Source organism: Babjeviella inositovora, assembly GCF_001661335.1.
Source record: "Babjeviella inositovora NRRL Y-12698 unplaced genomic scaffold BABINscaffold_11, whole genome shotgun sequence".
In the NCBI taxonomy this organism is placed as follows: Eukaryota; Fungi; Ascomycota; class Pichiomycetes; order Serinales; genus Babjeviella; species Babjeviella inositovora.
In genome coordinates, this window is record NW_017566848.1 from 411,981 (window position 1) to 426,210 (window position 14,230).

General features: G+C 48.4%; 7 protein-coding genes across 7 annotated transcripts in view; 6 read left to right on the forward strand and 1 right to left on the reverse strand.

The window, feature by feature from the left end:
* Window positions 1–406, forward strand: part of BABINDRAFT_89893 (uncharacterized protein) — a 2,638-nt gene extending 2,232 nt beyond the window's left edge. The window contains exon 2 of the mRNA XM_019132894.1: window positions 10–406. Within this exon, the coding sequence (XP_018983642.1) occupies window positions 10–241 (232 nt within the window). The 3' untranslated portion in view covers window positions 242–406. The remainder of the gene's footprint in view (window positions 1–9) is intronic.
* A 339-nt stretch (window positions 407–745) lies between these two features.
* BABINDRAFT_162958 (uncharacterized protein) lies at window positions 746–1,063 on the reverse strand. Its single transcript, XM_019129638.1, has one exon. The coding sequence runs from the start codon at window positions 951–953 to the stop codon at window positions 762–764; it is 192 nt and encodes a 63-aa protein (XP_018983643.1). The 5' UTR covers window positions 954–1,063; the 3' UTR covers window positions 746–761.
* A 681-nt stretch (window positions 1,064–1,744) lies between these two features.
* BABINDRAFT_162959 (uncharacterized protein) lies at window positions 1,745–4,179 on the forward strand. The gene has a single exon (XM_019129639.1). It carries the CDS (start codon window positions 1,839–1,841, stop codon window positions 4,068–4,070), a length of 2,232 nt encoding a protein of 743 aa, XP_018983644.1. The 5' UTR covers window positions 1,745–1,838; the 3' UTR covers window positions 4,071–4,179.
* Window positions 4,180–4,598: 419 nt separating this feature from the next.
* BABINDRAFT_89910 (uncharacterized protein) lies at window positions 4,599–5,098 on the forward strand. The gene has a single exon (XM_019132895.1). It carries the CDS (start codon window positions 4,649–4,651, stop codon window positions 4,952–4,954), a length of 306 nt encoding a protein of 101 aa, XP_018983645.1. The 5' UTR covers window positions 4,599–4,648; the 3' UTR covers window positions 4,955–5,098.
* Window positions 5,099–5,317: 219 nt separating this feature from the next.
* On the forward strand, window positions 5,318–7,891 carry ARO80 (Aro80p; the record flags this gene model as incomplete). Its single annotated transcript, XM_019131948.1, has 2 exons — window positions 5,318–5,713; window positions 5,747–7,891. The coding sequence occupies 2 exons, from the start codon at window positions 5,318–5,320 to the stop codon at window positions 7,889–7,891; spliced, it is 2,541 nt and encodes an 846-aa protein (XP_018983646.1).
* A 2,117-nt stretch (window positions 7,892–10,008) lies between these two features.
* Window positions 10,009–11,338, forward strand: TRP4 (anthranilate phosphoribosyltransferase). The gene has a single exon (XM_019129640.1). It carries the CDS (start codon window positions 10,033–10,035, stop codon window positions 11,125–11,127), a length of 1,095 nt encoding a protein of 364 aa, XP_018983647.1. The 5' UTR covers window positions 10,009–10,032; the 3' UTR covers window positions 11,128–11,338.
* A 707-nt stretch (window positions 11,339–12,045) lies between these two features.
* CDC12 (septin) lies at window positions 12,046–14,195 on the forward strand (the record flags this gene model as incomplete). The annotated part of the gene is made up of 2 exons (XM_019127208.1): window positions 12,046–12,089; window positions 12,679–14,195. 2 exons carry the CDS (start codon window positions 12,046–12,048, stop codon window positions 13,757–13,759), a joined length of 1,125 nt encoding a protein of 374 aa, XP_018983648.1. The 3' UTR covers window positions 13,760–14,195.
* Between the last annotated feature and the right edge of the window lie 35 nt (window positions 14,196–14,230).

Genomic DNA, 14,230 nt, shown 5'->3' on the forward strand with positions numbered 1-14,230 from the left:
TCTTCCAAGCCATCCGCTTCTTCTTCCCAACCAGCGTCTTCTTCCAAGCCATCCGCTTCTTCTCAACCAGCGGCTTCATCCTCCAAGCCATCCGCTTCTTCCCAACCAGCGGTTTCCTCCTCCGAACCTCCAGCGCATTCGAACTCTACTCCAACTGTTTGGACTACTGTTACCGAATGGGTCACCGATTGTAACGGCTCCACTACTTTCACCGACATCTTCACCACTCCAGTGTAATTAATAGACATAGTTGTTAGTACGAGCTAGTGCCTTTCCTTCAATTTCCTTTTATTTCTCCTATTCTTTCAATTCTTCCATTCCGTTTATTTCCCCTTCCATTACAACCAGATCACCCTTATGTATCAGTACTATTGGGCTAGGTTGTCTCATCTATACTAATCCAGGGTTAGTATCATGACTTTGATATCTTATATATAATACATTTAGTTTAATTCAAATTGTTTTATATGAATCCTTATTTACATCCCTCACTCCGAAGAACGGCATGGTCAATGTCTTATGGGGCTGAACCCAGGCTTACTTCTATCAGTTACCCAATATCTCTTTTAGGCACTCGAAGTTGACCCATCCAGGAGTGCTTTGCTGACCCAGACCATTCTACGCTGTATGCTATTTCCAGCACCCCCAGCATTTAAAAACTACAATACCGGCGAGTATATTCGTCGTTTACAAGCCCCTAGCATCGTGGAGCCTTTGTAAAATACTGGAAATAATGTATTGTATTCTTCCGGAACCTTTTATCAACCTTCGAGCTTAGACCCAGATGTAAGCATATATTTGTCAACATCAAGGCGTGCGATAATAAGCCGTATTCTTTTTGTGCTGAGAGTATCCAATAGAGTGGGACTGGCGTAAGCTCGAAGGGGTTTACGCCAATACCCCGCCTGGGTTACCCCACTATCAGTGGTTTCCGTAGCGCAACACTTACGCATTTGGCCCAAGCCACACTCCCCTCAGAGTTTAACATATCACCCCAGTCTGCCCGATACAGAGATAGGAAAACTTTTCGTAGAGACTGAAATATGAACCCAGTTTTTCCGACCGCTTCCCGCACTTTCTTGTTACCCCCTCCGTCATTATCTTGATCCAGACACCGGACATCAAGGTAAAAGGCGGGGATGGGTCGCACTGATCCTCCTGCAGGATTGTGCGGCGCGCCTACCCCAGTTCCTATGATACTCCCCAGAGAGCAATTACAGTGTTCAGAAAACCGAGAACTCAACGAATTTGTGGCGCGGATAATATTTTAACATCTAGTGGCCGAATTTATATGATAAAACTACGTTCGTTATATATAAATTCATTCAAATTAGGCTTACCACGCAAACTGCCATGTCAACCTCCGACAGGAGGGGAATGCATGACGTTTATTTAGAGTTAGCCCGCCGATTGCCATTTTTCGAGACTCCTTCTAGTCATATAAAAGATCCGGAGATGCTCAACCACTTTGGACACATCCTAAGGTAAAATAAATTGAGAAAATGTTTTCCAGAGTCCAGATCGGGAATAGCAGCAAGTTGAAGCAAAATAAACATAACATAGACCCGAAGTATAGGTTAGAGATGAATCGTGGGTTGCTAGCTCCAACGTATCTCACTGTCTTTCAGAGCGTAAGATCCGGTGATGCATCGCGCACCCCGCATAGTCTGTACTCTGTTTCTTTGCATGCACCATCTAGGCACCCCCAACCCCATCCCCGCATATGGCAGCAGAGCACAAAGCAACCACGCTTTGCCCTATTATAGCAAAAAAGTATATAAAAGGAGGAACCCCCACCCTCTTTGTTTCGTCGACTCGCTAACACTATCGTTTCCATCATGCCCACCTCGCTTCGCGACCATCTTCCGTTTAACGACTTCGCTCCTCTCACCACCGACGTGACGGATGCGGCCATCCGCCGTTTGTTCGAAGAGCAATTGCCGCTTTCCCACCAGTTGATTGGCAAAGCCCAACCGGTGCCCAACTCCAAAAAGGCCGGTTTTTCGCCCGTCTACCGCAACAGCAACACACCGCACGCTATCTACAACACTATCAACTCCGGGATCCACACGTTTTACGACATGTGGAACAACTCTGTCAAGTTGTGGCCCAACAAGCGTTGCTTGGGCCAGCGAGTCTTCAACGACGGTACTAAGCAGTTTTCCAACGACTTTACCTGGAAAACTTTTTCCGAAATCAATGCCATCAAGACCGATGTGGGCTCGGGCTTCAGACACGTGATAGAAAACAACCCATACCGCATGCCTAAACACGACACCTTGTCGCAGTATGTCATTTCCATCTACAGCGGAAACCGCCCGGAGTGGGTCATCACCGATATTGCCTGCACGTCCTACGACTTGGGCACCACCTGTTTGTACGATGTCTTGGGGAAAGACTCCTCGATGTACATCTTGAACTTGACCGAGAGTCCAGTGGTGGCCTGTGCGGCTGATAAGGTTGAGCAGATCATCCAGACGAAACGAGACAACCCGGAAGCGTTGGAGTTGTTAATCACAATCATCTGCTTTGATTCGTTAAAGGTGCTTCCTCCAAGGCTTCTCGAGGAGGCGAAGAAGCAAAAAATCACCTTGTACGATTTTGACCAGATCATTGAGATCGGTAAGAGGAATCGGATTCCCGAGATTCCCCCAACTCCAGACTCCATTTTCACCATCAGCTTCACCCTGGGAACTACTGGAAAGCACCCTAAGGGTGTGAGCTTAATCCACAGTAACTTTGTGGCGCTGATTTCGTTTTGCTTATCGCACATTCAGAGACCGCCAAACTCCACCAACTACTGCTTTTTGCCGTTGGCCCACTTATTTGAGAGAATCACCACCACTTTTTGCCTCGCAGGTGGAGTTCCGGTTGGGTTCCCGTCTCGCCACGAGTTGGAGTACGACGTCGGACTGTACAAGAGAGGCGTCCGTGACCCGTTGTACGACTTGATTGCCGACTTGAAGGTTCTCAAGCCAACCTTCTTGACTTCTGTCCCACGTATGTTCTCGAAGATTGAAGGGCATATCAAGAACTACATCGCTAGCATGCCAGAGGCACGGAAAGCGAAATTTGAGAGTGCGATCAGCCGCAGGATTCAGTTGCAGGCACAGTACGATGGCGCTACGGGTGAAGACCCTGAAACCCAGCAATACATCGACGAGATCCGCAGCTTGGTGGGGTTTGACAACATGCACACGTGTATGACGGGTGGGGCCCCGATTGCGGGTGAATCTATCATCAACTTGAAGGCCGCTTTAGGCACCGGGTTCGCCCAGGTTTACGGGTCGACCGAAGTCACCTCCACCCCTTGTGCTGCCAACCCGTACGAGAAGGAGCCAGGTACTTCCGGTCCTATCGGGATGTTCGGTGAGCTCAAGTTAAGAGACATCCCGGAAATGGCCTACAGAACCGAAAACGTGGATGCCAAGGGGTATATCAGTGGTGAGGTAATGTTGCGTGGCCCTTTAGTATTCAGCGGGTACTACAAGAACGAAGAGGAGACCCGCAAATCCATAGACGACGAAGGGTGGTTCCTTACGGGGGATGTGGGTAAGCTCAACGTGAATACCGGTCGAATCTACATTGTTGACAGGGTGAAGAACGTGTTCAAGTTAGCCCAGGGTGAGTACATCGCACCTGACCGCTTGGAGGGTAACTTCATCGGCAGTAACCCCGAAATTGCGCAGCTTTATATTCACGGTGACTCCCTCCAGACATACCTTGTGGCCATTGTGGGGTTGAACCCAGAGGCGATTCCTAAGTGGCTAGAGGATAACTACCAGATCAAGACCACCAGCGAGGAGGAGATCTTGAAGATATTCGAGAGGCGCGATGTGAGGGCGAAGTTGTGTAAGTTATTCAACGACAGAGTGGTGGAGCAATACGGGATCCAGGGCTTTGAGAAAATCTACAACATCCATTGCGAGTTTAACCCGTTGACGGTCGAGCGCCAGGTCATCACCCCAACTTTCAAAATGAAGAGGCCGATGTGTGCGCAGTTTTTCAAGTCGGACACTGATAGAATGTACCAGGAGGGCAAAATCCTTGATGCCAAGGCGAAGTTGTAAGGTATGACTCGGTCTATATGCTTATCGTGATATAAGGCTAATACTCTCTCCAAGTATGTGTAAGGTGTATACTTTCGATCTCAGCGAAAATATTAATCGTCATTACTTCCCGCCTCTAGGTTAGACCCTAGGACATATTTAGTGGAGAAGTGAAGCCATGTAGCCTTGAGGCTCCTGCATAAGACTTCTTACGGGTAGTTCGGTTTGTTGTTGCTCCGAGATCCCGAGCCGGAAAAAGACCTCCGAGAGCACTCTCCCTGCCAGAAACGTGTACCCAGGCTCTGGGTCCGGAAAGAGATATGTATCATGGCAAATAAGTTGGAGCTGGAAATTACAGCGCCCAGTCGTATCAACCGCGGCGATTTACCGTATCAAAATCAGTAGTAGCCTGTAGTCAGGCGGCTTCCTAGCCAGCGAGGGGACAGAGTCAGCCCAGCGTTCATAACCAATATCTAACTCTGTATACTTTGAAGACCCCCTTATTCTTTAATTCCAGAGAGCTACAGACATAGGTTAGCCAATATGGCTAATGCACCGAACTATTAAAGAAATTAAATTTAAAGTAACACGAGAAGCGCATGGTGCTGGCATTTACGTTCCCGGTTTCTCGTATTCTGACGTCTGTCACACGCGCGGCACGAAAAAAATTGGCGTCATGCGTGCGGGCAGCAGAGGCAATGGACGGAAAGCCGTTTGACAATCGCACCCCGGGGTTCACGTTTCGATCTAAACAAGACTCAACCACAACTTCCTCTAGCCTCGGATATTTGTTGCTCTTTACTCCAAAGATCGTCCAGGCATTAATAAAAGGTATCCATATTTTTCCAAAGACGCAACCTTTCCTAACTCAACTGCAACCTACGATCTGTGTTTTTGCCATCTGATCTGTCTTGCAAAGCCCCTCACCGCCTGAACATTTATTCGCCACCTGTACGCTTAACCATCCTTTAGTGGTAACCGTCTATTAAAATTTATCCCCCGTTTAACATTTGTCATCCCTCGATCGAGATTCCCTTCTTGTTGTGACCATTCGACTTGTTTTTGCAGACTAGCGGTTTTACACGTCTTTCTAGACCCACACGGCACCCCCTAAGGTCTTCCTCAGAGATATCTCCAAGCTTATAGCCATCGAGTAACTATATTTACCAAGCTACATTCCACGTCACATACACATGAGTTATTATGAGAGCCCCCTGCCGCGTACCCAGGTGGGCATGCTAGGTACGGGTACCCCAGGGATGTCTGGCATGAGCACAGCACTGGCGGAAGAAAAGATCCGCTTCAAACGAAACTACAAAGCGTGCCTTAACTGCCGGATGCGTAAGGTCAAGTGTGATCTCGGGTCCGTCGACAGCCCGCATGATCCGCCGTGCGCACGGTGCTCGCGCGAGCGCCGTGAGTGTACGTTCGTCGAGTCACGACGTGGCGGCAGCGCCAACGTCGTCGCAGGAAGAAAACGCAAAACTGAGGACGAATTGCCAGATGACTTCCGTGGCTATTCCGACCATAAAACGCGATTGCCTCCGCCGAGCAGCTTGATGCTCCGTAATCCCGAGTATTCTAATGGTAACTCGGCCGACAGCCGCTCGGTAACAAGCCCACGGAATTCCAAGTATTCACATGAGAGAGAGAGTGAAAGCGCAGTGCCTGAGGCACCTACGTCACCGTATCCTGAGCTCGCGACGATGCGCGGCGCGATGGTATTCCTCGCCAAGGCCGCAGGCACGATCGCGAACGCGGATGAGCGCGACAATATCGACGCACGTACACGCGTAGAAGCGTTGGAGCAGCGGCGTACGTCACCGCCATTATTCGAGTCACCATCTGAGTATGCAGGCACGCCGCCCGCGCTCCCGCGCACGAGTCTCCCACGTGCAAGTATCCCCAAGCTCGCGCCGCTCATTCGCCCCGACGGCCCTAACCGTGCGTCCATCCCTCAGCTCGACAACACCGACCGCAACCTTCGCCCGCTTCCGTCGACCGAACTCTCTGACATCTACTACATTGGGCCGCGCGAGGAGGGCTGCATCCTCACGGAAGCCGAGGCGGTGATGCTCATCAACTGTTTCTACAGCAACCTCCACCCATTCTACCCACACATTCCGCCGTCGCTCCATGCGCCGCGAGTGCTCGCGGGGTACCCGCTCCTTCTTGGCGCGATTCTCACGATCTCTGCGCGCTACCACGCGTTCGGTGAGAACGACGGTAAGATCCCACGTAACGTGGAGGTGCACGAGCGTTTGTGGATCTACGTGCAGCGGCTCATTTCGCAGACGGTGTGGGCCGAGTCGAGTACGCGCTCGATGACTACCGTGTTCGCGTTTCTCCTATTCACCGAGTGGAATCCGCGCGCAATTCACTGGCGATGGTCTGATTACGCAAACACAAATAAACCAGACGATCTCGTCGCGCCGCAGGAGCACATTGTGGAGGACAGTGACCAGCTTGCCGGGCTCGGTGCCGTCCGTCGCTCCGACCGCATGGCATGGATGCTTATTGGCAGCGCCGTCCGTTTGGCCCAGGACATGGGGTTCATTGAGAATAGCGCGCACGTCTTCCTCGCGACTCACGTTTCTGAGACCACCAGTGCGATGAATATCAACCGGCGTTCAATGCTCGCGCCGTCACTCGCGGAAATTGACCTTGAGGACCTTGAGGCCGAGTCAGAGGAGATGGAGGAGGACTTCCTCGAGGACACCTCGGACAAAAAGCTTCGCTTTAACTTTGTACAGAAGCTGAAAATCGAACTTCTCCAGGTGATGAGCATCGGGTACGAATATCTCTATGGGTGTAAGGCGCAGTTGAGCGACCTCACGTCGCGGCAGAAGCTCGCGGTGTTGAGTATTCTCTCGCCGTTGATTGAAAAGTGGGGAATAAAGTACAAAAAGCTCCTTGTTCCGTCGAACTTCAAGTACTTCAACAAGCAGACGTTGGATACGCAGAACCCGGCGTCGAAGGTGATGCGGCAGCTCGGAGAGGCGATCGACCGTGAGTCGATCATATGCGATTATTACTACGCGCGCTTATACATATACTCACTCGCGCTTGCTAATGACAACTCGAAGCTTCCAGGAACGAGCCAACTTGCGAGCGCTCGCGCGAATACGCTCAAGCTAGGCGAGCTCTCCAAGTCGGCAAAGTTTGTCGAACTCGCATTCAACTCAGCCAAGGAGATCTTGGCCGTTTCCCAGCGTGTGCACAAGATGAAGATGCTCAAATTCATGTCTGTGCGCTGGTGCACGCGTATAGTGCGTGCGGTTGCGTTTGTCGTCAAGTGCTACCTCACGATGACCGCCGCAAAGAAGATGGTGAACGCCAAAAACGAGACCATGGACTCTAATATTCTCTCACTTTCTATTATCCCGGTGGATGAACTTATTCACATTATCCAGAAAGCGGCTATAACCCTTCGTGAGGCGTCTCCTGACGAATTGCACTTGTGCACGCGCTACTCCACCATTTTGATGTATCTCTGTCTGAAGGTCAAGACGTCGACCAGGAACGATGATTTCTTCTCGGGAACACAAAACACATATACTTCGAGCGAGCCGACGAATTATGAGAAGGAAAAGTACGAGCCACCGGAGTACCAGAACTTTGGCTATCAGAAAACTCACCAGCCGAATCTCAATCTGCAGCCCCAGCCCCAGCCGAACCACCAGCCGAACCAATACCAAACGTCCCTTGATGACGACTTGTTCAATTCCGATTTGTTGTTTGACTGGTTCAACAAAAACGACGAGATTGGGTTGGACTTTGTAGAGCCGTGGACGGCAATGCTTGAACAGTCGATGGCTAACGGAAGTGCCAACGGGGTATAGCGTGAAAGGTCCAATGGATATTGGTAAGTGAAGACTGTCACACTCGATGAGAGACACAGAGGACGTATTTGTCTCTAGAGCCAAGAAGACTATACAGTACTATGAACAAGGTTTCATTACGTTCTGACGGACATATACGTGTATTTTGTAAAACGGTAGGCGAGGGTTTTCGCGACTTTTGATGGATTGACAGCCTGGCATTCGTGTCGCGTTGGTAACTAGTATATGTCCTCATTACCAGGCTAACACCGATTGTTTTCAATTGGGGCCTACCGTCAAAATTGGTTTAATTGCCATTGATACTTAGGTTTGAGAGAATTCCAAGGCCGAGCCTACCACTTGAGGCTATATCCATGTATGTTGAATTAAACATACTCATATGCAGGTTTCACCAGTGCGTAATTATGTAACCCTACATCGTCTAGCGAAGAGTGTTTACACGAGAGGGAATATTGATTCAGCCTATTATCTGTAAATTATAGTCTATGCTGTTTAGCCAGAAATACGAAGATACCAACTCTCAGGTCTCCTTTGGGACATCTTCCAGTACGTACCGTGGAATCTTCTGGTAAGAGCATTACTCTTTACTTTGATGTAGCGGCTATAAAAGTGACTTGTTTCCCAATAGGTCCCTCAGATTCCTTCATACTTAGTTTTTTACATTATTCGAATTCGAAATGAGAGTCACCCTCCTTATCACTTTAATCGCACCGGTTTTAGCCTCTACGTCCTTCGTTACTTCCACGACCACTTGGACAGGGAGAAGTGCTGTCACATCGACCCTCCCGCACGCTCCGGGTGCGACTTTGGTAAATGTTGTCGTCAGGAAGATCAAGCCTGTTATCACCACCACCCAAGGCATTGTTTTATTCTAAGGTGGGATTGCCCGTTATTTGCAGCCTATTAGACAAGCTTATGTTCGTGCAGATTTTTCAAGGGGACCCTGATTAAGCCGATTACCTAGAGCTTCGAACCAACCACATCATAACCAGAGTTTTCAATAGAAACAAATAAACTCGAGTGGACTATCTTTCTGAAAAATGTAATAACGAGAAACACTAAATAGGAAGGAAAAAAAACTGATTCGAGATGTAGATACTAGATCAAGACAGAGGCTTAGAACGTTTGCTAGCTGTTTCGGGGTCTCGCTTATAACTATAGGAAAGGTGATGCACTCTCATTAATTCAAACACATCTCTCGAATAAGAATGGCCCCTGTGCAAATTAAACGACACATTACCAAGTGCATTTCAATGCTTGGCCGCTCAGAATACATCAGAGGACTATTCATCCACCATTTATTTGAAGAGCGTGCTTCAATCGAGGTAATAATCTGTTTCCAGAGTACTGCCTCACTGTTTGTATATCGTAGGGGGAAAACTGGAGATGAATCTCGGGTAAACCATATATATTGTAGTAGAGGTGCCATTTAACTAGACGGAAGTCGGCATTCATTATTTCTTTATCTTTGATAAGCAGAAACCCTGGTATCGTATCCGCCTCAGTATATAAGGTCACCGACTACCCTTATTTTGTGTATATCTTACAGGTGAAAAGTATCCTCTCTTAGCTAGCTAGAGGTATCCACTATTACCTACTAGATATACCACATATCTTATGCACGTTTATCTTGTTAGATTTAGAATGGAAACTCTCTGAAGTTTTTAAATTAATTGGGTATTCTCCATAAAACAGTGCAACGGTAACCCATATAGCCCACCTTCGATAATTTATTTCGACAATACCAAAAATTGGTGTTTCTTCTAAGCGCTGTACTCTGGTGTTTAGGGTTCGTTACAGAGCTTGTTTTCCGCTGGTTTTCAGTTCAGCATGCACGCTAATCGTCAATATGAACACTTGGCACCTCTAACTTCCAAAGCAACGATATAAAAATAAAGAAAAAAAGTATAAGAAAAAAATTTTAGTTTTAGACTAAATTCTTTTAAACTACCTAAAAACTATAAAACTCATCTTTGATTCTTTCTCACAACGCTGTGCTCTGTATTGCACTCGTTTTTTCTCGGTTCACCTTCGTCGCGGTTACGAGCACGCACCGATCTGACTCACCAGAGAATATATCTATCTTCCACCATCTCGCCTACACCTCTTATTCAGCCTGATCCACATCTCGCTTCATTCTCATGGCTATCGACTATAAAACGGTGCTATCTCCGTACATCAAATCGCTCCTCCTCACGCCGCCAAACCTCACACCGGACAACCTCGCGACGGTGATCAAGCTCATCGTGCAGGGCGTGCCGACGGACATCCAGACGGCGGCATTTCTCACGGCTTTGCGTGTGCGCGGGCTTGACCACCAGCCAGAGTACATCGCGGCTGCCGCAAAAGCAGTGCTTGAATTTTCCGTGCTCGTGGACCCCGCACGCGTAGACGCACTGGGCTATATCGACGTGGTAGGAACCGGCGGTGACGGTCAGAACACCTTCAACGTGAGCACGTCTGCGGCGATCGTCGCCGCGGGGATGGGCCTCAATGTGTGCAAGCACGGAGGCAAGGCACTGACATCCTCCTCGGGTGCGGGTGACCTCATGACACATCTCGGGGTGTCGATTGCGAAGGTCACCGCCGCGACGACACCCGCGATCGTTGCGCGTCTGAACTTCTGTTTCCTCTTTGCGCCTGCATTTCATCCGGGTATGGGCAAGGTGGCGCCGCTCCGCGCGGGCTTGGGCATTCCAACAATCTTCAACGTTCTCGGACCGTTGATGAACCCGATCCCACTCCGCGCACGTATTATCGGTGTATACTCCGAGCACCTTGGACAGGTCTTTGCAGAGGCCGCATGCGAGATGGATGCTGCACGTGGCTGTCCCGGCCACACCATGGTCGTATGGGGCGAATGCGGATTGGATGAGATTGCGCCGATTGGCCGCACCAAGGTCTGGGCGACCACCTCCTCGGGCGAAATTACCGTCAGTTACATTGAGCCCGCGGACTTTGGCTTACCAGAGCATTCTCTCTCGCTGGTGGCAAGTGGCACTCCGCAGGAAAACGCGCAGGCCCTCTTGAAAATCCTCGGCAACGACGCAGCCTACGCCGATGGCCATCCGCTTGTTGATTATATTGTAATGAACGCGGCCGCATTATCGGTGGTTGGTGGTATTGCTGATAGCTGGTCCAGCGGTGTTGTCTTGGCGCGTGAGAGCATCCGCAGTGGCGCCGCGCTCGCCGCGTTGCAGACCTTCATCCAGGCGGTGGCTGAGATCGAAGAATAGATATTTAAGCATGAAGCATATAGAGAAACGAGGCCAAAATAAAGCTTCCGAATTAACGTGAAAAGATAAGAGTGCATGATGTGGTAGGTGTGTTAGAGGTCATATTCTAGAAAGGGTTTTAATGAGATTGCGTGTTACATGTTCTGACTGAAAAACTAAGCTTAAGAGGAAGTTTCTCAATTTTACACATTAATTAGTTATTCTATACCGCTACAGTTTTTCTTGTAGGGCGTTTGTTTGATATATGAAAGGTCTCGAATCTGACTCCTGGCTCGTCTATATTCTTTGTCTGGGCTGACAGGAATCTTCATTTGGGAGCTGTATCTTTTTATGTAAAAAGGGATTGATGGAAAGTATAGCCTGTGGTTTTTGTTTCTCATAATATCAATTCAAGCCAACTGTTGCTTCTTAAATTTTATGCCACATAAGTGTACAATAATACGGAAATATCACCTGATAATTATATGGAATGGACGTTGGAATTTAAACCCGCACAAATTCCAAATTGCATAACGTTGGTAGCTAACAAACAATAATTTATTATGTATAGCACGTAGTCCTACCGTGATTTTAATGGGAATTGCCCACAGGTTATCAATGCGTACTTTTGAGCAACGCACTGCTCCTGTCATAGAACATCCAGCTCTCCTCTCAGCCTTCGTATTACACTTTTTTTTTCTGAAGTCTCCGCATTAATATTAACCGGCTAAGTATCATAATTGGAGTTGGAACCAAATTAGTCTCGCCACCTATGTTTCTGTAAACCCTATACTGGTTCCCCTTCTCGAAGGGGCCGTTCCGCATACGTGGAGCGGTCGCGGGCAGCATAACCAGCTACCGCGCGTTGTGTACACATAAGACATAAATCAATATTGATGACGGGCTTGTCTCCCCACAACCGATAACCACATTAACAACATGACCGTCGACCAAGTGGGCATTGCAAACTTGCCAAACCAAAGGTATGTATGAATCGTTTACTGATGCAAGGAAAGGGGTGATGCCGTAAGTTGCCGATGCAGATCAGGGAGTCAGCTGGCGGGCAGAGCTGCTGATGAGAAGCATGTTACCGATGATTGGATTGTTACGTGAACTAGTGTCGGCTTGCATTAGAGACTATCCCTTTATAAAGAATGGATTTGCCGTCACGGTGTGTGCAACAAGTGACGCCCTATGTGATCTATGGGCAGATGTACAAACTGTGAATTCACCTGAAACATACAAATGGCTTCCAATTTGGCATTATCTCGGAATGCTGATGGGTATCAGATTACACTCAAACAGGGTATTGAGTGCAATCTGATACTCCGTTTGAGGTTCCATCGGTTTGACAAATACCCATTAATTGCCGTGACTGATACATTCGACATCTAACTAATCGACATTCATTCGTAGCACCTTTTGTTTTACGAATATCCTATTGTTGTGACACACCAAGTCAATTTGTCTCAAATTATGAACCCACACCACTCCGTGATGACACTCGGTACCGCTCCTTTCATTTCGTAGCATCATTCCGTGATGTCACTCAGTATAGTTACTAACCGTTAGATTCAAAATCGTCTCCAAGGAAGGCGCCACCTTCACGCTCATGGTGGCTGGGGAATCCGGGCTCGGAAAGTCCACCTTTGTCAACACGCTCTTCCAGTCCACGCTCAAAACGCCTGTGGACAACAAGGCCAGATACAAGAGGGGTATCCACGCGACGGTGGAGATCGAGGTGACCCGCGCGGAGCTCGAAGAACGCAATTTCAAGATTAGATTGAACATCATCGACACCCCCGGGTTCGGTGACAACGTTAACAACAAGGACTCGTGGCAGCCAATTGTCGATTTCATCGACGACCAGCACGACTCTATGATGAAACAGGAGCAGCAGCCGGCCAGAGGCGACAAAAAGGACTTGCGCGTGCACGCTTGTCTCTACTTCATCAGACCTACCGGCCACTCGCTTAAACCGCTCGACATCGAGGTGATGAAAAAGTTGGGCACCAGATGCAATTTGATTCCGATTATCGCTAAGGCCGATACCTTGGCCCAGAAGGAGATGAACGAGTTCAAAAGCCGCATCAGACAAGTGATTGAAGCTCAGGACATCCGCATCTACACCCCGCCAATCGAGCTCGACGACCAGGCCTCATCCGACCACGCTAAGTCGTTGATTGAGAGCATGCCGTTCAGCGTCATTGGCTCAGGCGAAGATGAGATCGAAGTCGCACCAGGCCAGTTTGTGAAAGGAAGACAGTACCCGTGGGGAATTGCGGAGGTGGAGAACGAGGACCATTGCGACTTCAAGAAGTTGCGTTCGTTGTTGTTGAGGACAAACATGTTGGATCTCATCTTGTCTACGCAGGAGTTGCACTACGAGAGCTACAGAACGTTGAAGTTGGAGTCAGCGGAGACCGGCTCCAAGAGAAGCAGAAGATTGCACAACCCAAAATTCAAGGAGGAAGAGGAGGCGTTAAAAAAGTACTTTACGGAGCAGGTCAAGGCTGAGGAACTGAGATTCAAGCAATGGGAGCAGAACATTGTGACCGAGAGACACCGGTTAAACAAGGATTTGGAAGAGGTCCAGGCGACGATCAAGGATTTGGAGGAGCAGGTGAAGAGAATCCAGTTAGGAAAGAAATAGATGGGGTAACTGAAGAAGTCTGACGGTAACTGAAGGCATCCCTCGATGGTAATCGAAGGTCTAATTTTATCTTTACCATGGCTATTCCTTTTTCTTGATCATTCCGAAAATTTAGACCTTCCTTTCCCTTTGTATTTTTTTTTCTCGCCACTTACTTTATTTCCACCCTTTCTTCCCTCTTTATGTTCTTATTTTATCTGAGACCAAACTGTGTTTATTGGTGTTTTTATCTTTGTTTTCAGTCTATCATTATTTGTGTCCTAAGTGTAGAAGAATTACTCCCTCTACCCGGATGATAGTCAGAAATTTCAAGGCATTCTATGCTGTACCATAGTCGGTCGTTCATCGAAGGTAATAGCCCCGAAAGTTTCTTCAGAAAGGGACATTAATCCTGGGTTCATGTAGACATAGTTCAGTATAACGTGGTATTCATCCGTCTTTTTAGAGTAGAGGCTAAAAGTTACTATGACC